General features: G+C 38.7%; 1 protein-coding gene across 2 annotated transcripts; it reads left to right on the plus strand.

The window, feature by feature from the left end:
* The first annotated feature begins 269 nt into the window (after window positions 1-269).
* On the plus strand, window positions 270-10,863 carry LOC104594821 (syntaxin-71-like). Of its 2 annotated transcripts, XM_010255321.2 has the most exons (9): window positions 270-639; window positions 745-870; window positions 1,413-1,572; window positions 1,700-1,785; window positions 1,933-2,001; window positions 2,084-2,128; window positions 2,258-2,320; window positions 2,441-2,517; window positions 10,556-10,863. In XM_010255321.2, the coding sequence occupies exons 1-9, from the start codon at window positions 484-486 to the stop codon at window positions 10,566-10,568; spliced, it is 795 nt and encodes a 264-aa protein (XP_010253623.1). In that variant the 5' UTR covers window positions 270-483; the 3' UTR covers window positions 10,569-10,863. The 2 variants fall into 2 exon arrangements, with proteins under 2 accessions (XP_010253623.1, XP_088754695.1); XM_088898569.1 differs by lacking the exon at window positions 10,556-10,863 and having other exon boundaries at window positions 2,441-2,521.
* Window positions 10,864-25,989: the final 15,126 nt, after the last annotated feature.

Raw genomic sequence — 25,989 nt, forward strand, 5'->3', positions numbered from 1 at the left:
GCAGATCTTGAGGATCAGACCCTCCATTGGTGGTCAACCACTTAACGTCCCTAAGATTAAAATCAATGTAGTCGCAGCGAGCTTAATCAACTTCTTCATGTTGCTCCATTCAAATCCCCTACGGTTCTACACGTAATGCCTGGTCAATCCCCCATTTCCTTGATGAATCGTGACTCACCACATCAATTCCCATCAGTTCGGGTTAATCGACTCGGGGCGGGGGCCTGCCGGCCTGTTAATTTATTTTACATTTTCTTAATTTTAATTTTCTAATAATTTTTTTTTTTGCAATTCAAGTTTCCACTGCGGTAACCGGATGCAACGCTGCGCGGCTCATTCAGCGCTGCGACGCAATCAGGGGAGAAAGAACAAACGCATTTTCATTGATTTTAACCTTTTTTGTTATTCTCCCCCCGACCTTCTTCATCGTCCCTGCGTCTGAATTAAAATTGGAGTTTAGATTAGCGAGAAAGGGAAAAAACAATGAGCGTGATCGACCTTCTGACTCGCGTAGACGAGATCTGCAAGAAATATGACAAATACGACGTTGACAAGCAGAGGGACCTCAACGTCTCCGGCGACGATGCCTTTGCTCGTCTCTATGCCGTTGTCGAGGCCGACATTGAATCTGCTCTTCAGGTTTCTCTATTTCTTATTCCCTACCTCGTATCTATCTGCTTCACTTCAGATCACACCAGATAAAACATCCAATTCTATATAATGACATTTAACGTCTTTTGACAGAAAGCCGAAGCCGCTTCCAAGGAGAAGAACAGGGCCGCTGCTGTTGCTATGAATGCAGAGATTCGTCGAACCAAGGCTCGGTTGCTGGAAGAGGTCCCCAAATTGCAGAGATTAGCGGTTAAGAAGGTCATTATTCTCTTAAACCCCACTAATTTAATTTACTAATCAATAGATGCCTCCAAAACATCACAATTATTTCGCTTAAAAAGTCGTCCCTTTCCGTTTCCTTTTCTGTAATTTTACTTTTGAAATTTATAATTTACAGCGATTTGTTATACTGCTAAATTATAGAAATATACCGAGTTATTTGCAAATGCAGAACGAAGAAACTAGAAGATAATGATCGTCAAAATAAAAATAACGGATACAAGTGGTATTTTTTTTTTTAATGTATTGTTTTCCTATTTTTGAGTGGAGAGAATTTTGTGAACCTATGCAATGAGTAGATATGATTAAGGATCTTATATTATATCTTAATTGATCACCGTGTCTTGAAAATGGTTCTGTGGCGTGAAATCTGCGAGAAAAATATCTCCTATCTAAAGTGCTTTTATTTTATTTATCTGAAACATAATTTGTCATTATTGTGGAGTATTTTAAAAAACGATGAATTTAGCAACAATGTTTGATAGTTTTTTGTGATCATAACAAAAAGAAACTAATCACAGGTCAAAGGGCTGACGAAAGAAGAACTTGCCACCCGTAATGATTTAGTTCTTGCACTTCCTGAGAGGATTCAAGCGATACCAGATGGTACTTCTGCTCCAGGCAAGAAAACTGGAGGAAGGTCAACTTCAGTTTCTCGTAAAGAAATCAAATTTGACTCAGGTGACCAATCCAACTTATTGATGCTCAATCGTTTGTTCTTCTTGGGGAGTTTATTATAACCTTATGATTAAGAGGCTTTAATCTCTTAATGATTTCTTATTTATCTTGTATCAACAATCTATTGCAGATGGAAATTTTGAAAGTGAGTTCTTTCAACAAACTGAAGAGTCGAGCCAATTTAGGCAAGAGTATGAGATGCGGAAAATGAAACAGGTGGGTATCATCTCCTGATCCATACTGTTCAATGTTCATGTCTAGCTGATAACCTGAAGAACATAGTGCACATGGTTTGACTACTATTAGACTGTGTGCTGTGGCTCATGATGCATTGTCTTGTGATGTAATATTACACTCTTGCAGGATCAAGGACTGGATATTATATCAGATGGGTTGGATACACTTAAAAATTTGGCACATGACATGAATGAGGTTGGTTACTTTAATGTTACTCAGAGAACTCCATGCAATGAGATAAAGATAGAATTTCATCATCTCTCTGTAACATGTGCAGGAATTGGATAGGCAAGTGCCTTTGATGGATGAGATCGAAGCCAAGGTTAGAAATTGAAAGGTTCCTTGTGTTTGATTCTTGTCAGATACAATGGGGAGAATGCAGTGTCAAAAATAATATTGTTATTCAATATTCATTACCCAGATTGATTTTGATCCTGTTACCCTGTTACAGGTTGATAAGGCGAATGCTGATCTCAGAAATACTAATGTTAGGCTTAAGGAAACAATTACACAAGTAAATGAGTTGCATCTAATTTTATTTTTGAATTGCCCTCTGTATTTGAGTTAGTTCACTTGCTGTTTGTTTTTCTTTGTAGCACAGTTCTAAGAAATGGTTCATTTGGTTTTCTTTCAGCTGAGGTCTAGTCGAAACTTTTGCATTGATATTGTCCTGTTGTGTATAATTCTAGGAATTGCTGCCTATTTATATAAGTAAGTTCCTCATCTCTCTATCTGGTAGCTTAGAACCTTATGTAAAGATGTGCTTTATGTGTTTCTTCATCAATTTCTTTGATTTCTAAGAATATTTTGGGCAAACCAAATGTCCTGTGTAAGTTTCTTTATCTTTTTTGCCCATAAGCATCTCTTTGAGTCTCAGTTCCCAATCAACCTTGAAAGAAATGCTAATATATGCTTGGGTGAGGGAATACTTGAACTTATATTTGTCAATGTGCTTTGACCTGAAAGATGTGGATGAATACAAAGTGAATTTCACATTTTTGTCCCACTTGGTTGAATGCTTTCTGTTAATAGTGAAAGATGTTACTTGAAATGCTTTTGGCAGTGGTCAGAACTTCCATTAAAGGTTCAGAAAACTGCGAGCAAAGCTTTTAGCAGCAGTTGTCATTCATAGCTGGTAATAGTGTTGTCTGTAAAGGTTTTGGTGGCATTCAGGACAGTCTCTGATAAAAGCACTATTTGGTGGCATTCGGAATGATGTCTGTAAAAGCACTATATGGATGTGGCAATAGCTGTTCTTCTCCTTCTTGTTTCTGTCAACATCTTTTTTTGGCCCACACTGTCACAAAATTGATTGTAGCCTCTAGGGCTTGTAATATAGCTTATATCAAGAGAAATGCCTCTTTATGGCTTAAAGCACTCAACATGTCTACACTGGCTTTGTTTAGCTTAATCTGTATTAGGGTATGAAGTAGGAAAAGATCTTAAACGCCAAAGAAGGTTTTTTTGCTTCTATGGATGCATTTACTGCTGTAGTTAGGACTGGAGGTGAGAGTCTGGTGAGTTTCCGCTCACCTCGGAAGCCTCTTCGAGGGAGTCTTGACCTCCTGAAACAGAAGATGGAGAGAAAGAGAAGGGAAGGAAGGAATAAACTGGACTCAGGGAGAAGAAAATTAAAGGAGAATCATTCATTGCTTTCATTATATGATGATGGCCTTATATAGCTGGCCTACAGGTGTAATATCAGAGGGAATATCCTCTGATTTCTGGGTAACTAACTCTGGCAGATAACATGGATGGAATATCCTCTGGCGGCAGAGTAACCAACTCTGAGTGTAACTAATTCTGGGGCTCTGTCGCCTGTCTTCTCTGTCTCCTTGTGAATGTCTGTTGGGTGGTGGCCTGCTCCACTCCCCTAGTGGGTTATGGAAGGAGTGTTTGGGTCTCAACAGTTCCTCCCCCCTTAGCACTGACCTTGCCCTCAAGGTCTAGGTTGGGAAACCTCTCATTCAGCCTTAGATAAGGTTCCCAAGTGGCCTCTTCTGGAGGCAGTCCGGCCCATTCAACCTTGGCTTCAGGCACAACCTGCCCTTCTCTCCGAACCCATCGGAAATCCACAATCTTGATAGGCTCCGTGTAAATGTCCCCTTCCTCTGTAAATTGGGGTAAGTTGGGTGAGATAGGGGTATGATTCCCCACAGCTTTCCTGAGAAGTGAGATGTGAAACACCGGGTGAAGCTTCGAGGTAGCAGGGAGGTCCAATCTGTAAGCAACAAGACCCATTCTCTCCAGCACCGTATAGGACCCATAATATCTGGGAGCTAGCTTGTGCCAACCCGTCTCATCACTGAGACCTAGCGGTAAGGTTGGAGCTTAAGGTAGACAAAATCACCTACCTGAAACTCTAGTGGACGGTGGTGAGAGTCATAGTAGACCTTCATCCGTTGCTAGGCTTTAATCAAATTGGCCTTGAGCAGTCTAAGGATCTCGTCTCTTGCCAGTAGGCGAGTCTCTACTTCTGCCACCTTAGCCGACCCAAATTCATAAGGTAATATGGGAGGAGGTTCTCTGCCATATAGAGCCTTGAAGGGTGTCATTCCTGCCGCTGACTGATAAGTCGTGTTGTACCAGTATTCTGCCCACGGAAGCCAGTGGGCCCACTGTTTGGGCTTCTCCCCTATGAAGCATTTCAGGTAGGCTTCTAAGCACCGATTAAGAACTTCAGTCTGTCCATCCGTCTGGGGGTGGTAACTTGTGGATGGGTGCAGTTGGGTTCCTTGCAATCGGAAGTATTCCTTCCAGAATGAACTCAGGAAGGCAGGGTCACGGTCCGAGACAATGGATCTTGGTGTCCCATGCAATTTTGCGACATCCCGTATGAAGATGTCAGCCACCGTTGCTGCGGTGTAAGGGTGAGGCAGGGCAGAGAAATGGCTATACTTGGTGAGACGGTCAACTACTACCATGATAACCTCCTTCCCTAAAGAACGGGGAAGTCCGGTGATGAAGTCCATGGAGAGGTCTTCCCATACTTGCTCTGGAATCTTGAGGGGTTGTAGAAGGCCCGCAGGAGACTGTGAGGAGTATTTCTGCTGTTGACAGGTTTGGCATTCGGATACATAGTGTAACACATCCTTGCGCATTCCTACCCAATGGTAGTGGCTGGTGAGCCTCTTTAGAGTCCTTAGCACTCCTGAATGTCCCCCCAAAGTGGAATCATGAAACAACTTCAATAGTTCAGTTTTGTGGCTGGAGTTTGGAGCAATCACGAACCTGCCCTTAAAGAAGAGGTCTGGTCCTACAATTTAGTAACCTGCAGCTTGGGAAGGGTCCTGCCTCAATTTTTCCCTAATGTTCTGCAGCTGCGGGTCAGACCTTACCTCTTGCCATATGGCTTCAAACAAGGGAAAACTGGGCTGAGAGTAGGTTAGTTGGGCCAGCTCCTCTACCCACGATAAGGCATCAGCTACCCTGTTGGCGGGCCCAGGTTTATACTCTATTCGGTAGTTGAAGCCCATCAGTTTACTAAGCCACTTTTGCTGCTCCGGGGTGTGCACTCTTTGTTCTGCTATATACTTCAGACTTCGTTGGTCTGGTCTTATGATAAATTGGCGTCCCAATAGGTATGTACGCCATTTCTGGACTGCCATTACCATTGCCATTGCCATCATCTCCTTGACATAAGTGGACTGGTTCTGGTGAGCGGCTGATAGGGCCTTGCTGAAGTAAGCAATGGGCTGCCCCTTCTGCATCAAGACGGCCCCTACCCCTGCACCTGAGGCATCACACTCTATCTCAAAGGGCTGGGTGAAGTCCGGAAGAGTAAGGACTGGAGGGCTCGAAACTGCTGTCTTTAAGTCTACAAAGGCCCGTTGGGCCTCATCAGCCCAGCTGAAAGAATCCTTCTTCAACAACGCGTTAGAGGGGCGGCCATGAGCCCATACCCCTTAATGAAGCGCCTATAATACCCGGTAAGCCCAAGGAAACCTCTGAGAGCCTTTACAGTAGTGGGCTTGGGCCATTTTTGGATGGCATCTATCTTTTCTGGGTCTGCCATGACCCGCCCTGCTGCAACCACATGGCCCAAGTATTGTATCTGTTTTTGTCCAAAAGAACACTTGGTCATTTTGGCATGTAACTGATGTTCCCTTAGAGTGGTGAGGGTAAGTTTTAGATGTTCCATATGGGTGTCCCAATCCTTGCTGTAAACCAGAATGTCATCGAAGAATACTAAAATAAATTGCCTTAAGAATGGCCTGAAAATGTCATTCATGAGGGCCTGGAAGGTGGAGGGGGCGTTTGTGAGTCCAAACGGCATAACCAGAAACTCATAATGGCCATCATGGGTTCTGAAGGCTGTCTTGTGGATGTCGGCCTGGTGAACCCGGATTTGATGATATCCGGATCGCAGGTCAAGTTTGGAGAACACCTGTGCTTCTCCTAACTCGTCCAACAGTTCATCAATGAGGGGTATCGGGAACTTGTCCTTCACTGTAATCTGATTCAGGGCCCAGTAATCTACACAAAACCGCCAACTACCATCCTTCTTTTTTACTAGGAGTACAGGGGATGAAAATGGGCTGGTGCTAGTCTGTATATGCCCCTTGTTCATTAGCTCTCTTACCGCCTTCTCAATTTCTAGCTTCTGGAAATAGGGGTATCTATATGGCCTCACATTGGCCGGTTTAGAATCTGGTAAGAGGGGTATCTGATGGTCATGGGCCTGGGGTGGAGGTAATTGGCTTGGTTCCTTGAACACATCACCAAACTGATCGAGTATCGATCGTAGTGCCTCGTGTTGGGCTTCCGTGGGTTGGTCACAGCCTTGATTGTTTAAAGTTGGAACCGTGGACTGCATGCCTAAGTGCATAAATAAGGGCTGTCCAGTATCCTTGGAGGCCCGTAACATGGAAGCTACAGTATCACCTTGGGGACTCGGAGGCCGCACCCCTTGTAGATGGCAAGTTTGACCATCCTGATAAAAGTCCATTGTCATTTTGGCCCAATCACAAAGTGCAGGCCCTAGGCCACATAACCAATGAATTCCCAGAATAATATCAGCCCCTGAGAAATCCAATGGGTGGAGATCTACCACGAAATAGTGGCCTTGTATAAGGATCTTTTCCTTCTTGCACACACCATCACATAACATCTGACTTCCATTAGCCACATAGATCGAAAAGAGTGGAGTGGGTTGTATAGTCATACCTAGTTGCCTTGCTAATTGGCAAGTGATGAAATTCAGGGTAGAGCCACTGTCAATCAAGATCATCACAGATCGGCCCACCAACCTTCCTTCTACTCGCATGGACTGAAGAGTGTTGAGGCCCATGAGGGCGTGTAAGGAGATCTTGGCTCCAACAGGTTCAGGTTCATCTGAGATCAGTTCACAGTCTTCTACGTGTTCTGGGACGGTCCCTTCTGGTTCTTCCTCTGTCTGAAGGAGAAACACTCGCTGGACTCTGCACTTATGGCCCGGTCCAAACTTGTCATCACAATTGTAACAGAGGCCCTTCTCGCGTCGGGCCTGCATCTCAGCCCACGAGAGGCGTTTGAAGGGCACAGTGGGCCTGGGAAAAATGGGTTTCTGAGAATCCCCAACTTGTTTCATGGGTTGCTGTTCGGCCCGCTGGGGAACCCTCACATTCGGGTAGGATAGCTTGCTGGTTCTGCGCATACTATCGATCTTCTCTTCTTGCAGGCGAGCCATACCCACCGCCGCCATGACTGTCGCTGGTCGAAGAGCTCTCACTTCTAGGCAGATGTCTTCTCTGAGACCTCCCACAAAACACCCCACCAAGGCCTTCTCTGGCCATCCATGTACCCTGGTCGCCATTCTTTCGAACTCGAGCTGGTAGTCTGCTACCGTCCCAGTCTGTTTTAGTCGAGTGAGGAGTTCGTCGTAATCCACGAACGTCGTCGGCCCAAAACGGATGCACAGAGCTTCCGCGAACTCCGCCCAAGTTACCTGAGGATGGGTTTGTCGATACCACTGGAGCCAGAGAATAGCGTCTCCTTCTAGGTGAATGGAGGCAATGGCGACGCGCTGGTGTGCAGGGGTTTCATGGTACTCGAAGAATCTCTTTGCTCTGAAAATCCAAGGAATGGGATCTCCACCGGAATAGTTGGGAAAATTGATTTTAGTGACCTTTCCGGCGGGGGAATACCCAGTTCCTTGGCTACCGGAAGCAGAGGCGTCAGCCCCTGCTGGATGACTGGTCTCGCCGGACTGTTGTTGAGAGGCGAGGTTAGAGATGACCACCTTGAGGTCCCTGAGTTCGTTTAGTACCTGGTGGAACCCAATCTCAAGTTGGTCGACTCTATCTTCCATGGTAGAGGATCTTGTCTGCGGCATAGCTGGTCTGCGACTAGGCTCTGATACCAACTTGGTGAGTTTCCGCTCACCTTGGAAGCCTCTTCGAGGGAGGCTTGACCTCCTGAAACAGAAGATGGAGAGAAAGAGAAGGGAAGGAAGGAATAAACTGGACTCAGGGAGAAGAAAATTAAAGGAGAATCATTCATTGCTTTCATTACATGATGATGGCCTTGTATAGCTGGCCTACAGGTGTAATATCAGAGGGAATATCCTCTGATTTCTGGGTAACTAACTCTAGCAGATAACATGGATGGAATATCCTCTGGCGGCAGAGTAACCAACTCTGAGTGTAACTAATTCTGGGGCTCTGTCGCCTGTCTTCTCTGTCTCCTTGTGAATGTCTGATGGGTGGTGGCCTGCTCCACTCCCCTAGTGGGTTCTGGAAGGAGTGTTTGGGTCTCAACAGAGTCCAAAATTTATTAATTAATGAACAAATTCAGGAGTGATGGATTAACCATGTGAATGAGAGATCAGCATTGAAGTGAGCACCATTGCTAAGTAATGATAAAAAATTTCTTCATTGTTAAGGAAATTTATTTCCTTGCTAAAGAGGAAATGAGAAAATGCAATGTCTTGTATATATGTAGCTATGAAAACCCCAACTTTTATGACAATTAATCTAGAAAATTACAACAAAAATGTCTTGACAGTTTTAAGGTGACAGTTTCATTTAACAAACACATCTCATTCAAGGTTGATGAAGGTAATAAAATGTGGTTTTGGATAGATAAATGGTGTGGTGGAAACTTCTTGTGCAGACTTTCTGCAATGCACAAGTTGGTTGTGGATAGACTTGTCAATGGATTAGATCATGTTCTGGATCCTATTTGAATACTATTTTGGTTGAGCCAAAATGTTAACCTTATATGGTAGTTTCTTTATGATTGGATCTAGTTTAGATCTGTACCTGTCCAATTGGATTAAGAGTTTTTATTTGCTATTTTTATCATAATATTTTGCATTTATTAGTGCATCATCTTACATGATCATGTTTGTAGGTTTTTTATTTTTCAATAACTGATAAGATAGCCTGGGCATTTGCTCAATCGGCAAGAAGCCTGTCACTGGGGTAGCTAGCTTCCTAGGAATTTTTGTTAACCTTGGGGGTGATGCATTGAAGTATTGAAAAATCCAATGCGACATTGATCATCATGGGATGGTCATATTGAAATACAGAGAGCATAAGGATATTTAAAACAAATACCTTTTTTCCCCCTTATTTAGGTAGCCTCTACTCTTGATGCTAAGACTGAGAAATACTATTGGACTGTAATACGTGAATATTATGGTGATTGTCATGTTAGCCAAGTCCTTGAAGTATCTTCAGTGGTTGTTGTTGTTACTGTTATCAGCTACATGTAGGCAATGGTTACTACTCAGTGGTTAGAATGGTGCATATGATAGTACCATCTACCTGGTTTAAACTACAAGAAGAGTTGGGATTTGTTTTTTCCTTCTTGAGAGGCAGATGGTGCCTCAAATAGATATGAAGAGCAACGGGAGATCAAATTTGTGTCTTCTGACTAATATAAACTCTAATAAACATAGAAACTTTGTCCCAACCAAGCTAAATGAAGCCTTTTGTTGATAGGAACTCAATATAAACTCTTATAATATATGTTTTAGTGTCAGCAGCAGAATATGTATGAAACAACCAACCTTGATTCGAAGCCATTGTAAATACACATCTTATACATTAATAATGTGAAGCAAGAAAAGGACATAATAGGGGCATGGATGGCATAATGCAGTTGGGTTGGGTAACCCATTTATTGCTTCCTGGAGATTTGAGCTAGGGTAGACCTATCATGATGTATTGATTTTTTTGATCATGATGCATCAAAATCTTTTGATTGTTGGATAATCTACTTAAAGGCATCTCAAATAATGTGCTGCTATGATGCTGTTGCAGCTTCATATTGTTGATCTGAAATTCATTGTAGCTTAGTATCTTTCTTTTTCTCTTTAATGAACTGACATAATAAGAGAGAATGATTCACTATCCTGTACAATCTGCTGTTCATTAACAATGGAAATTTGATTAATATGCTGTACATGAATGGATAAATGAATGCTTAGAAGACTGAATTATTGACTGACTGAAATAGAATATGCCTGTAAACATATTTAATCTGCTAGAATATATCCTCAAAGCTTTAGATTGGTTCATCAGTATATTTTTCCTCAAACAGGCCTCTAAAATTTTGAAAAATCAATATATCCTTTTGCTTGTTTCCATGGTGCACCAATTTCTTTTATTGCTTTAGGCAGATGCAGCAAGCTAGGAAATGCTTTAATTATATTTTGATGTTGAGTTTCTTAATTGCTTTTGCTCCACTTCATTGAGTTTCCTAATCGGCTTTGCTTTACTTTCTGCAAAATTTGTTCTTACCGAGCTCTGCTTGTTTGTTGCAGTGTGCTGAAGTAATGAAATGATTCAAACGGATACGGTTGCTGCTTGTTTTATCATGGTTGTCTGGTTGTCTTTTCTTCTATCATTTGAGGGCTTGCTATGTATACTTGATTTGGCTTCATTTTTTCCCTGTCCCCTGTATTCAATGTTCTTGTACACTTGTGGAAAACCATAACCAGTTTCCTCTGTCAGCCCCCGACTGATACATTGAGCATCTTTGTATTCATAATATTTTGATTCATCTAGATTGATGATGCGACTACTATCTGTATAAGATAGATATATAAAAATGTTGCTTCAAAGAGTATAATTTTGGGGTCCTCTTACAACTATACATAGCTCGGCCTTAATCACAACTATTTAGGGTGGTTAGATGAATCCTCTCCTGCCATTATGCTCTATCAAGAGCTGCGTTTTACTGTCAAATACTGATCCTTTAAATAATGCTTTACCACTTAAGACCACATTTTCTTTTGTCACTAGTCATATATACACGTGACAAAACCATCTCAATCAACATTACATTCCCTCATTTTGCTATTAATTGAATATACTCCCAAGTCTTATCTAATGCTCTAATTTCTGATTGTATTTTGTGGTCCTGCCACTCGTCCATCTCAACATCCTCATCTTAACTATATGATCATTTTTAGAACACGTTTGTTGATTGCTTTGTATTTTGTCCCATATAGAAATGGAGGTCTTAGGAAAATTCAAAATTTGTATTCGAAAATTCAAATTTGAATTCGAGATTTGATATAATCGAATCAAATTCGGGTAATTCGAATATGATAATCGATCAAATTCAGATATCTTATTTATACCATTTAAGTAATAGAATCGAATTCGGATATGGCCTGATTCGATTTGATAAATATCCGAATTTGATCGATTATTTAATTTTTATATATAATATATAAAATATTTTTATATAGTTTATATATATATATATGTAATATTTACATTATGTAAATAATTATGTATTTTATATATAACATATAAACATGTATTTTACACCCCTAACCCAGCAAGATGCATCTCTCCACTTCAACCACTTTGGTTTAATTCTATGATTCTATCTACATCACGTTTACTAATATTTTTATTAAAATTGCATTATATGTATTCTTTTTTTTTTTTTTTGATATCTTTTGCTACACAACGTGGGTAGCCCATCACCCATCCCATAACCCCCCAACCCACGAGAAGGCGAGATTTGATCTCAAGTCTCTGCCACGATCAGCAGGAGGGAGACCTTACCAGGCAGGCAGCTGGTTGGTATTTTGCATGTATTTAGTCTTTGTTTAGCTTGCCTTGACCCCTTTGATTTTAAAACATCCCTTGTTTTAGCTTCGCATTCTATCCGTCTTTTAGTCTAATTAAGCAAAACATATCATCACAAATAACATGCACCATGTTGGTTACTCCATGACTGGCGCAGAAAAGGTACAGATCGATCAAATATAGATCATTAGTGCAAACCCATCGTGATTGGAAATCTTATTGTCTCCCCTTCTCGAGTCTTTAATCTGGTTATTATTCCTTCATGCATACCCTAATGATATAAATTAACCCACTTGATTTCCCTAGCATGACCCTTGGTATTCTGACATACCATTTTCATCATGTCTTAGTTATTATTCAATCATCTTTTCCCGAGTTATGGTCTATAAGCTTGATCTTACAATAACCAGCATAACTTCGTATATCATTTTTTATCTTATTTAAGAACCATTGTACTTTTCTTCTAGTATCAGATTCTGGTCATAGGACAAACTGAAATTTAGTATTTTACCACTTCTGCATGCCCGCCTGTGTGTAGCTTTGTATGTATTGGATCCTTCGCTTTACCCCTTACTGGATATGTTTGCTTTTACTTTCTTTATATCCGCATGAACAATATGCTAGTGGGATGTGGATGTATCGGAGTCTTAATACTCAATGAACCTTACATCATCTACGGAGCCAAAACAGATCTCTCGTTACATAAATAATTAATAATATAGCTATTCTTTCCTTAACGAGGACCGAGGAGATTGGGTTTAAGGCAAAGTTTAAGCAGTGTTTGTTTTGATAGAATTAAACAGAAAGTTGAGGGAAAGTTGTTACAATACGAGATATGGGAGTCTTAAATACGGTTGTTTCAAAACACTTGGTGACGGAAAAGAGGTTCTACTTGTACTTAATTGGCTCTACTCTGGTCTTAAATTCTTAAGGCGGTTTGTTACCCAGTGCCCACGGATTGTGGCCGGAGTGATATTTCACCTCCTGGCAAATCATCTACTCTCAGGTCAGGGCAAATAAATTAAATTACAATTCAAATGGGTCAAGGCGCGTAATAGCTCTCCATATAAATTGTATGAAGCGGTGCATATTAACGTGGATCGGGGAAAACTGTTTCATCACTCCCATGTCCCATCCAAAGGGGTTAATTGGGCTAAAAGCCAGGACAATCCATGGGTTTTGTATGCAACACTATGAACTACCAAAAGTTCTCCAAACCAAACCCATATCGTTGAATCCGGATCTGCCACCCACAAGACCCTATCCTCACCCTAACCACAAGAAACTACAACCGCTTGTGTGGGGTACCCGTCATGTGGCTAGAAGATCCGAGATCCATATCAATTTGGTCCTCCTGTCTCAAAGAAAATCAATGGTCAATATTGCTTGAAAAATTTTTGGTGGGGTTATATAGGTAATATACGAGCTAGCGCCTAAGGGAATCAACATATGGCTAGTCCAACGTCCCGTATGTGTCATATATTCTTATTTGATTTCACAGAATGTTAATAAAATATTATTGACACTAAGATGTTACCATTGTTATTTTACAAGCTAATGGGGCCACCGTGTATAATGGATAATTACAATTATACACAATTTAATATAATTATTTATTTGAAAAATAGAATAAATATGTTCAATATGCTCTTAGCTCTAGGCAGAAGAGCTGAATATGACGTCTTACCAATCTTGAGACAGACACACATGCCTACACTTCACTTTAATAATATTTTTTATTAGACATTGATCCTTGTTGTGTAGGTAGTGGTGCATATTGGGCCAGATTAGCTCGAATTTACGATGTGTTATGGATTTATGGTTGAAGATTCGATCCACCCAAACTTAACACATCTATCCATCTTTGTATAATTACCATTGTTATCATTTAGGCCATGTCTTTGGTTACATGTTTTTTTTTTTTTTAATTCGCTACCAATCATCATATTCATATAGTGCATAATACTTTCTTTTTTTCTGGGTGTAATTTAAATGTTGAAGGCTTGAAGCTGAATCAAAGTCAGAGTCTACGAATTGGGAACATACATAATTTTAAGAGCAAAAAGAAGTGGAAATTAAATACTGGACCGACCTGACCCAACGCATAAAGGTGAAATTTGGGGGGCCTCGGTCTGAGGGTTTGTTAAAATTTGAATGGCCGGGCCCCCAGCTCTGATCGATGCGATGTAAATTCTTTAAATCGCGTACCTGAATTGATTTGCACCCCTACCAAGTACCAACCAATCCAACCTGATTGAGGAATTGTAAATTGGGCTGGATTAGGGTTTACTACATCAAGTAAAAAATCAGGTCGGGTTAGGGTTAAGGTTGGTGGTTCAACACCTCAGGTCAGACTATAGTATTATTAGCATGTAAAATGAATGAAATTATCTAGAAAATACCTTTAGCTAAATGAAAATGTGTAAGAATTATGGAGTGATTGCATTTGCATTCCACCGGGTTTCAAAATTTTCCCTTTGGTATGAGTATTTTGTCTTTTGCAATTATAGATGAAAAAGTTGATTGAAGGCCATCGTATCTTATCTGCTAAGTAATTTGATCTCTTCAAATTCAAAGCTAGGCTCTCTATCTTTACTTGAACTTATAAGAAAGAACAATTGCAATTGTGAAGTCACAACATCATAACAGAACTAGCTACTGCATCCAAAATGTGCGTTTCATTAAATTTCCTGTATGTAATTAACTGTTTGCAGAGAAAATATTCAGAAACATTTCAATAACCTTTTAGAGTTTATACCTAATTCATTTATTGGAATTTCTCTTAACTGGGAATGGTTCCAAATTGAACTTGGGATTTTCTGAAATTAGCTAGAATGGAGAAATACAAGCATTAGTCATAGTAGTTAGGGTTTGCTGCGATCGAGTGTTACTTTTTTGCATGACTAGGACTATGAAGTATGAACTAGCTAGGAAAGTAACTCCTCGCGAGGATCTCTAATTAGAATAGATTCACAATTATAAAGGGTTTCATGATATGGTTCACGTCTGAATACATCAAGTAATTCAGTAGTGCAACAGGGTATAGTGGATTCATAATATGGGAAAATTGCAGATTAGTACCTTGTACTTTGGGTCTAGCGTCATTTTGGTTATCGGACTTAAAATGTGATAATTCAGTACCCAAACTTTTAAAATGTGATAATCCAATACCTGCTGCCGTTAACTAACTGTTAATCAGCTGTTAGGTGGCATTTGAAAAAGGCACAAATGCCCTTCAAATGTTATTTAATTTTCTTTATCAAATATCTAAATGTTGACAAAAAATTAACAATCCCAAATCCTCGCCTTTTCCATTCAAGAAAGTTGGGGTCATGTTTGAGTGGACATTTTGGTCACCCCAATTTTCTTGAATAGAAAAGGTAAGGATTTGAGACTGTTAAGTTTTTGTCAATGTTTAGATGGTTGATGAAGAAAATTAGATGACACTTGAAGGGCATTTGTATCTTTTTCAAATGCCGCTTAATGACTGGTTAACAACTAGTGAACAACAGGTACTGGATTGTCATGTTTTGAAAGATTGAGTACTGAATTGTTACATTTTAAAGTTTGATGACCAAAGTGACACTAGGCCCAAAGTACAGGAATTTTTTCTATTACTTACTCACCTTTAACCAATGAAGTGTTTTTTCGCCTAATTACTCCACATGACATGATATATAGTACTCATTCATCCATTTGTATTAACAAGACAATGGGGTGCTTATTTATTTATTTATTTATTTATTTATTTATTTTTATTTATTTCTTATTTTGAGAGGGGGAAAGTTGGTCAATGAGATTTTGTTCCCCATTGACCAAGAATACCATGTTCTTTTTCCAAATTAATGTGGGGATCAAGAAAAGTTTATTTTCTTGGGTATCATTTACTTGGCATCTCCTATGTGGATAAATAACTTTTCAACATGGGGGGAAAGATTCTAATACTTAAATAGGACAAAAATGTCATATTTAGTAATGAATTTTTATAACTAAAATGATTATTTTCTTTTCTATTTGGAAAATAAAAGAATATGAATAAATACATTTATCTAGGTAAGTATTTCCCAAAAAAAAAACTTATCTAGGTAACTGCATTTACCCGAATAAATAACTTACAAAAAAAGCAAATGGGACCTACATATTCCAGATCAACAATTCAGCTGCTGGCTAGGAATAAGACGCTTTAATTTGAGATTTTTCGTCCCAAAGCAACTGATGACTGCAATTAATATATCAAACTGATGATGATGATGATGATGCAAGTTGCAAGCCAATCAGGATCGATTGATCTGATGTCAATTTTGGACACAGGCCTCGCGCATAGCCGTGTGGTGAATGGTGATGGCGAATCGTTTTGTCGAGCAATTAATCTATTCATGGCCGGTTCAGCCAGTCTAATTAACTCGCTTAATTTGGTGGTCGATCCTCTGCAGGAAGTGAGGAGGAGGATGAGCTTTAGTATGGATAGAAGTAATACTTGAGCTCTCCAGTCTCCACCAAACAAATTAATTAAGCCTTTTTGCGGTCTTTTGCTCTGAATAAAAAACAAGGGAAAAGAAATGTGGTTTCTTTAGTCGTTGATTAATCATTAATTAATGAAGGCAACAAAAATTATAAATTTTATCCATGCAATACAAATTAAGTTAATGGGTGGCTGCTCCCATGGATTATATAAAAAGATCCACTTCATCGTCAATTATTGCTGGCTGCTGCTGTGCATGGTTGAACACTTGAACCATGAAACCTGAATGAATGAATGAAGCCGGGAGGAAAAGTTGAATGTTTTGTCCATGATACAAGCTAGCTACTGAGCTAGGCTCCGCTTCATCCTCTGATCATGATCAGGAAATGGATGATCACCATAAACACTAGTATTGGCGGTAGAAACAATTAAGTATATTAATTAAACAGTACATGCAGTTGCAGTAGTGACCCAAATTAATATCCATCATCAAATCAAAATGGCGGGTTTTAATTAATTAAATTTGGAGATCAAACAGTAGTGTGCAGAGATGTGGCCGCCGATTGTTTCACGTTGCCTTTCAAGATCATCCAAAATAGATTCTGAAAGCAACCCATTTTTTGTCTTTCTTGATGAAGTTAACATACATTGCTTCACACCTCAAATAACCTTTTGTTCTCACTTCTGAGGTGATAATTGAAATGCTTCACATCATCATCATCATCATCATTATCATCAATTTCGATCTACCAGTGCCCTGTCTATTAGCTTCCACACTTATTCCAATTCAATAATTAATATATCAAAATAAGCCCTAGGATTAATTATTCATTCTTCAATATTTCACACTCACTACATACATATGTATATATATATATATATATATATATTTATTTAATTAACTTGAAGGACTTGAATTTGATTTGAAGGTACTTCCGGGAATCAAAAGCAATAATTGTTGCTTTGAATACAAATTTAAAGAAGCTGATCAGAATGGATTACAGATGACTTGCTGGCTCAAGTAGCTAGGTAGGTCACAGTAGACGTAAGCAAGCCTCTTAACTACTTGGTGCGTGGAAGGCTTCTCTAGGGCCATCCAACTAGCTTGATCATCAGCGATTAATTCGACCGGCCGGTGGCATGCTTTTTTTCTTTTTTTAACTTACAGTAGTCTTAAATCTTAATAAATTCCAAACAATTAATTAACCCATTCCAACCATGCATATATAGACAAAGAAAAACCCAATAGGGTACGTAGATGGCTAGAATGAATCGGATTGATTGATTAATTAAGCGATTGTATTAAGTATCACATATTGCATTCGCCATGCAATTAGTTAATTGATTAACAAAAAAAAACAGAGCTATTAATTGCTAATTACTAACATCAACAAACAGAAATAATAATTTAATATATAAATAGATAGGAGGGCGGAGGGTAGCAGGTGGAGACAAGGGGGCAAGGCAAAAGATATGAAATGTTTTGGGTGTATTGAATGTATTCCCCTTGTGACTACTTATGCATGATGACTTGGTTTTATCTCAGCAGCGCGCGCCAAGGTGCATGCATGCATGACAAAGAGAAGACATATGCGGTTGCAAAGACGAGCCCTGACCCATAAAAAGCAACGCACGCGACAGGAATACAGAATTGCAGATTAGAGAGAGAGAGAGAGAGAGAAAGAGATGAGGGGAACATGACAACCAGGATTTGGTTGCCCGGAGATGTTTCTTCTGCTTGGAATCTTATTGTTTTCTCATTTTCATTGTCACTTTCTTCTCATACTTTCTTTCTACTTTTTCCACATGCATCCAGCCCTTCCTCTCCTCCCATTATGGCTGGCCCCTCTCTCTCCTCTTCCTGTTTGTGTAATTCAAATTTCAAAGTACTTGTACGGGTTTTGTAGAGTTCTAATCTTTCACTCATCCCTTTTTTTATTTATTTTTATTTTTACAGAGATTGCACTACCTTTTTGAAGTTTAAAAATGACTTGTTACACAATCTGTTCAAATATAAGTAAGGGTTGGGAATTATCAAGCATTAAAGGTAGAAAAAGGGGGTGATGAGCTTCTTTCGAAGAATACAACCGTTGAAAGTTGAAACCCAATTAAGTTTAATTTTCCCTTTTATTTTTATCTTTAATCTTGAAAATGGGTTGGTTATTGATTAGTACAAAGACAAAGGGCGTGTGTTGGATGGGCCTGGGTTCAGAGCGATGGTCCCTCTTGCCATGTTGGAAAGAAAACGATATGGAATCCAAGGAAGTATTAATATTAGGTGTGTCCTTACTCCTTATATAATGTTTAATTACAATTAATGCCTTTTCCCATCAAGTGAGGAGGGCTGGCACCTCTCTCACTTGTCATTTTATCTCTCTTATAATAAGTTCCACAGTTGGAATTGGGTGGAAATTCTCCTTCCATTCTCTCCACCGCCCCCTCCGGTTATCTCCAGCCCCACGTTTCACATATAAAATTATAAATTCACTCCACTGCAGGCACAAAACCCAGCTCTCGACTCGACTCAGTGCCACACTTTTGTTGGGCCCCCAATGTAGCGAAAAAGGATTGAGAGCAGAAAGCATTCAATGAATGAAACACCTGGAAATCGGATGGATTTAAATAAAATATTTTTATTGCTGATAGTTGTTTGTTTATCCTCTCGCATCATACGCTTATTATTCCAATTTAGTCGGAAGCTATCCATAGGTATTCTTTATTAACACTATTTTAAGAGTACGTGCACTGTATTATTGTATTTTTTTAAATTAATGTTTTAAATAACAATTAACTATATGATATTTGAATTTAAATTTTATGATTTATATCGAATCCAAGGCCAATACTATCTACTTTATATAATAATAATAATAATAATCATCATCTTATTTTTGTAGAAATTAAAATGGTGAGCTTCACTCTACCAGCTAGACCATACAATTATACACTAAATGATATGATTACTAATGGTTACAAAACGAAAACAAAAATCAAAATTCCCCTCTTTATTTTGGGCTTTTGGCTTTCCTCTTGTCCCTTTGGCTACTCTATTTGGGAAGAGTGAAAATTAAAATATATCCACCAGCAAAACCTTGTATGTTGTATTTCTAAACTCTGTATTTATACTATACATATTTGTATTTGCATTCTTTCCAAATTGAGCCTTTGGTCACTTCAGCTTGCAACAAAATCCTACTTGTAGGTGTTCAAAAAAAAAAAAAAAATACTACATATCTCGGTTTATCAAATTTTGACCAAACATATTGATGCAATTGAAGATCTCTACCTTAAAATTTGATAACCATATTTTTTTCTTTGCAAAAAAAGAATAAAAAGAATTGATCTTCAAGGGGGCACTCTACAATATCAGTGTTTTTGTTTTCAAAATTGCCACATTAGCGAAAAACAAAAAACATGTTCTCGAATTGAGTTGGTGTTTCAAAAAGCAAAAACACGTTAGTCTTGTATCAAAAAACAACATTTGTTTTAATTTAAAACCAAAACATATTTTATAGTATGGAAATTATATAACTTATGGAATATGATATTAAATAACCACATAAAAACATGTTCTAGACCAGAAATTGAAGAGCATGTTTTCGGTTTTAATTTTTATAACAAATTCATATTCGAGAGCACCCCCTAAAAGTCTAAAAACTTTTATTTTACGAGGATGTCTTAGGTGGTATTTAGTAAAACTGAACTCTTATCTTCGAGAAAAAGCGAAAAAAAAAAACAAAGATTTGAGTGTGTGGCTCTAGACACTAAATGGTAAAAGTTTGTGATGAAGCGCATTTCGGCAGTTCTCGGCTGGTAGATGACTCAGATGCCTAACTGAATAATTCCTACTTGGAATGTGTTTTGGATGCTTGGTTGAATGATTCCTACCTGGAAGGTGGCTCTGGAGCTGAGTGGTGACGAGCTGGAGAGGTGGCTCTGATGCGATCTGCAAGGACACAGTGTCAGAGTGCCCGGGTTGCTTTACCCGATGTGGGCACTCCGATGCTTAAGTTAGCGAATCAGAGATTGTAAGATAGCTAAATGTGAGAGAGTTTGAGAGCTGCGAGAACTAAATTGTGCCTCCCCCCTGAGGTTGGAGGTAAGGCCTTTATACAGGCATTGTTTGGCGTGAGCATCACGCAAAACGTCTGGGATCTCCGGGAGGACGTGCCTAACTACTCCAAAGTCCTCGGAGGTAGTCGTGCACGTAGGCCAATCTTTGCGTTTTACTCGGTTTCTCCCATAACATTCGGTGTGAGAGCTAACTTCTGAGAAACCCGGGAGTGATGGAATGCATGCAAAAATCGACAGCGAGCACGTCTCGTAGGTCGCTAGGTCGACGCTAGAGGCAAGTCGCCAAATCGGTAGTGGAGGCAGGTCGTCAGGTCGGCGCTAGAGGCAAGTCGCCAAGTCGGCACCAGAGGCAGGTCACCAGGTCGGCGCCAGAGGCAAGTCGCCAGATCGGCGCCAGTGCCAGGTCGCTAGCTGGGACTCCATCATTTTGGCTAAGGCAAGTTGTCGCCTAAGTGGTTCTGGGTGTCACCCAGTTATTCCAAGATGTCATGTGTCATGATGTTAGTGGAGGGCCAAATCTACCCTCATCAGTTTGATTTCTTGCTTTTCTGTCCTCTAAATGCAATTGAAATGTTTGAATATCTGCAAATATATAGATTGCTTTACATATTTAATTACCCCTGTGAATTTATGGTAGATGAAGAGAAAAAAAATCGAAAGTGGTTTAGTAGTAACACTTACTCTACCAAATAAAGAGAAGCAAAAGAGAGAAAATGATGTTAGAGAGAAGTATGGTTTTATGTAAAAGACATGATCATTCCAATCATAGAGTAAGGTTATTTTTAGAACAAGAAGTTATAAAACACTATTAGCTGATTAAGAGGCAGATGCAGTCTGAGAACCAAAGGGTCTGCAGGTATGTTTAAAAGTCATCTTTTCAGACCTCGACATCCATTCAGTGCAAACAAACAAACCCCTAATAGCAGAGTTGTGGACCTGGATCAGGCGTAAAACTGGAAAGCTGACTGATTACCACTTTAACAGTTTAACTGCAGATTAATATATCTGTCAACATGTAATAGTTGCCAAAAACCCGGGACCCAGAAAGTTTACTTGCTCAATGATTCATCGGTTGGACCATCTGATGTGATAAGATCCGATCTGGGTCTGGTGAGTCTGGTCTGACTACACTGATTGAAGATGCTATCATTGCTCCGAGTTGGCCTAGGCCCTAGGCAAATTAAATTTTAATCTATTCTATGAGGTTGGACTGTTGGATGGATGTGAACATTAGGTGGGTTATGCTTTGAGTTGGCTTAATTAGCCAAATCTGTTTTCATCAGGTGGATGTGTTGGGTGGGTTGTGCGGACATATATAGATAGGTGGCTTGAACAATAGGAATAAAAACAAAAGCGCTGATTTGAAATGTAGTGTCGACTAGATCTGTGCGACCAGACCACCAGCTGACTGACTACTTTGGTTCCATGTAATAGTCTAATTAAATGCATACTAACTTATATGTTGGAATGTTTTGGGTCCTAGGTTGTCCACCATTAATTCTGCTCAAGTTAAAAGATTGCTATGAACTCCACCCATGGAGGGTCCAAAGTCAAAACAAAAATCTGGTCTAACTATTTACACTCGACTGCTCTTGACTCTCGTAAGGTCTAAATTATCAATAACAATTGTGTTTGGATCCATAACTTAGGAATTGGCCCTGCTCTCACCCAACAAACAGCCCTAGACTGGTCTTGGGCTCTTGCAACATTTCCATATCTTATGCTTGAAGTAATATTTAGCCCATGGTTTTTAAAATCGATCTGGTCAGAGGTCTGGCTCCCGGGTAATGGTCTGACTGTTTGAATTGAACAGACAGTCCATTCTGACAAAAAAAATTTAAAAATAAAAACCAACCAAATCGTTGAATGGTTTGAATAATTCGATCACCCAGGTCAACGGTTTGTTGACCAAATCAATGATTTTGGGAGAAAACGGTTCTGGAGTAAAATAGAACCGGTCACCTAACCAGTTCCTAGTTTTTTCGGTTTGATTTTGAAAACCATGATTTAGCCTATCGTGGATCATGCCTTAGAATTAGAGGCATCGTCTCTTTTGTTTCATAGACATCAAAGTTTTATTATTATTATTATGTAAAAAAGTCAAAATTGATGTAGTAAAGAAGAAAAGAATGCACAAGGATATGTACAAGAGGGTCTCTCTTAACATTTTTTTATTGTCCAAATTATGCATACTGCTACCATTTATACAAGAGGTTGGTATCACAGTTAGCAAGTCGACAAATGGCCAGCAAACAATGCAGAAGTAGTTCATGTATAGTTCTATCCCAATTCTCAAGTACAAAATGAAGGGTTGTATGAAAAAGAGATTGGCTGATAAAGGTATATTGTACCTTCTCTCATTTAAAAATTAATTAATTCAATATGAGAATAAATTTTGCATTTTTAATTAATTTTAAGTAAATCATCAAATGGTTTTATAATAAATTGTATTATTTGCATGCATGTTGACATTTTTCTTCAAAATATATACAAAAATCACATTTTATTCAGTAATTAATGTGGTTTTGTCATATATATTTGAATGATTTGATAAGCTATATATATGGTACTTGATGTGATATTTCTGATCAGCTTTCAAAAATCACGTTCATGAATAGAGTTTTCCATTGTCAACTTTTCAAAAAACCAAAAACCATCCAAGATGCTACGAATATATTCTTTTGTTTTGGAAAACTAAAAGAAAATTGTAGCTTTCTAAACTGAAAACACTTCTTCTAAGGTACATTGCATAGAAAGTAAACTGATGATGAAATCAGATTTCAATTCAACAACAGCCTTTTTCGTGTTGCAATTTAAAATTAACTCTCAGCTTCAGGAACGCCCATATCTTGGTAAGTTCAAATCAGCCCCACGAGATTTCTCTCCACAACGTTCCGTAGTACATTTTCGTCGTATATTAAGAGTATTTTTCAATGATGACATCATTATTTTTGAGATTATCATTAAGAGATGTTCTCAATATACGACGAAGATGTACTGTGGGAGGTTGTGGGGGACTGATTTGGTTTCTTTCTTGGGTTGAGGGTTGAAAGTTGAAACCCTACAAGCCTACCTACCAAATTTACAAAAATCAAGCATGCCATGTAACGGTATCCATCTAGCCACGGGGTTTGGTAAACGCGTATGGAAACGGGCAGAGAGGTCCAGGTGTGCAGTGGTGGATAATCGAGAAATGTGGGTTCCACCTCCACGCGCTTTGAAGTTGAAGGTATAATGGGCCTTGCTATGGCTAGTAGTCCAATTTTAAATTTGGGTGCAATACAGAACGAAAGCAACCTTCCAAATTCCAACAGGAAGTCAGAAGCAAAAGAATAAGAGGCCAAGACTAGTACTGATTAATGGGGTCGACACTCATGACTCAACAACCCAAACCCAAAGCTTAAGCTTATGAAACCAAAAGCATGGCCCCCACGCAACTGAAAGCCAAATATCGCGCGATCAGTGTAACGGTTCACGTGGAATTCATGGCTCATGAGAAAAGAAACTAATTTGATAGTGAAAACTGAATATTCCCATATGGTGAGCCAGCCGTACAGGGATCCTATTCTGGACGGATGGAGCTTTTAAGTTTTAACTTTGTGGAAGAGCCAAGCCCAAGATAAGAAGATAGATGGCCGATTGGATGATGCCAATGCCACATTGCCATTTGCAAGTTTGTGCACGGTCAAGTACTTAATTTGTTTACGCGGATTCAAAGCTGATGGGGTTTTGAATTTGGGCCGGACATAGGGGATCTAGGACCTGGACGTCCATTTATTTGTTGAGGGACCCCCACCCCCCTCCCCCGGCTGGGTCAGTGGGTCAGGCCTTCTCCAAGTCCAACCCAACTCTAACTCTGCCAACTGCCAACTGCCATGCCATGATTTTATTTTAACCTTTTTAATGTTCCCTCTGTAACCTCTGTTTTTGTTTAGATGACCATCTAAAGGTCATTTTGTCTTTACCCTACCATAAACGGTTTAGTCCACACAAACACAAAACGTCAATCAGCTGCCAATCCCACCTCCCAAGCCTCCCATAGAGAGCAGCAGCACCGCCACCACCGGTTAATGGGTTACTTTTTATTACTTGGTTATACATAAAAATAAAATGACTTTAAAAAGAAAATATTTTTTAGTAGGAAATATTTTCTCATTAATGTTATATTCAAAATTAAGAAAAAAAAAAAAGGTTAGCCAGTTTTCTTTCAATTTACACATGTATGCAATCAAATGCAGGGTAAAGACGTGCAGTAGGAAATCTTTACGTGGGCTTATTTTTGAAACCAAACCGATATCACAGGTTTTTGAAAAATCGGTAACTAAAATTAAACTGAAACCAATCGATTAATTGGTTGACCAGTTAAATTTGTTGTTTTTTCATTTTTTATATTATAAAAAATAAAAAACATATAAAATATTATATTTTAAATAATAAATAAAAACATATAATAAAACTTGACGATGAAAATTTAAAATTTTTGAAAGAATGCAGCAATTTAGGCGTTAAGACCTTAATTTGGTAGTCTTGTTCAATTTGCTGGGTCGGTCAGTTTCCAGTATAATTGGGTATATATGATTCTTTCTGCTCATTATACGACTCAAATAATTAATAATATAAAAGTCAAATTGGCAATCATGCATCAACCTTTTCTGATTAATTGGCAGGCACCTAACTTGGTTGGAAGTTGGATTAGACATTCCATGACATTGCATTTTAACTCTTTTTAGGTCATTTTCGTCCACCACAGCTACTTTAAATCTCTTAAATCTTTATATATATATATATATATATATATTTCAATCCTAACACGTAGGCTTTATATCCACCTAACAAAGAATGTAAAATATTTATTCAGTCTTCACATTTTCAATTACATTCACTTATAAATGGTGGAAAGCAACAGTAGTCCACATTCTCATGAAATATTAAAATAGCTCCAAATTTCGTTTTCTCAAATTCTAATATATATTAGTAGAAAGTAGAATTTCATCTCTCTCTTTCAGAAGACACTTGATTAAACAAGTCATACCAACCAACCAACTTTAGATTACAATTTAAGCTTTTATCTCTTATAATAAGCTTTAAAATAATATTAAAAAGTTCATTCTCCTACAGATATATTCCATAATTATATGTTTACCGCATGGTAAAAACTACACTTTTCTTCAAGGAAAGAATAATTTCATCCCAAAAATATTGTACATCTTTTTTAATATTTTTGAGTACTGAAGCTTAATTTGTTTATGAAATTCAACACGATATAACATGTTACACTAAACCAAAAAAAAAGAATCTTCTGATATTTGGGAATTTGAATACTATTTTTCTCTAAAATAAAAGCATGCATGCTTTGAAGTAAAATTGTTTTAACTGTTTCTCGAAAACTCTGATCATGTGGTGTACTTTAGTTTATTTGTTTGGGTAAATATAATATCATGTGGTGTAGTTAATATGGGCTAAAGACAACATTTTTGACTGGTTGCTCGTATATATGAACCAATTCGAGTTTCCAAGGGTCTGCCCAAGGAGATCACATCTGCCATCCCACAAACGTTCCACTTGCAGTATTGGGAATATCTCCTAATGTTGTTGGTGGAAAATATTTCTAATACA

Source organism: Nelumbo nucifera, chromosome 2 (genome assembly GCF_055504915.1).
Source record: "Nelumbo nucifera cultivar China Antique chromosome 2, China Antique-T2T, whole genome shotgun sequence".
Taxonomy (NCBI): Eukaryota; Viridiplantae; Streptophyta; class Magnoliopsida; order Proteales; family Nelumbonaceae; genus Nelumbo; species Nelumbo nucifera.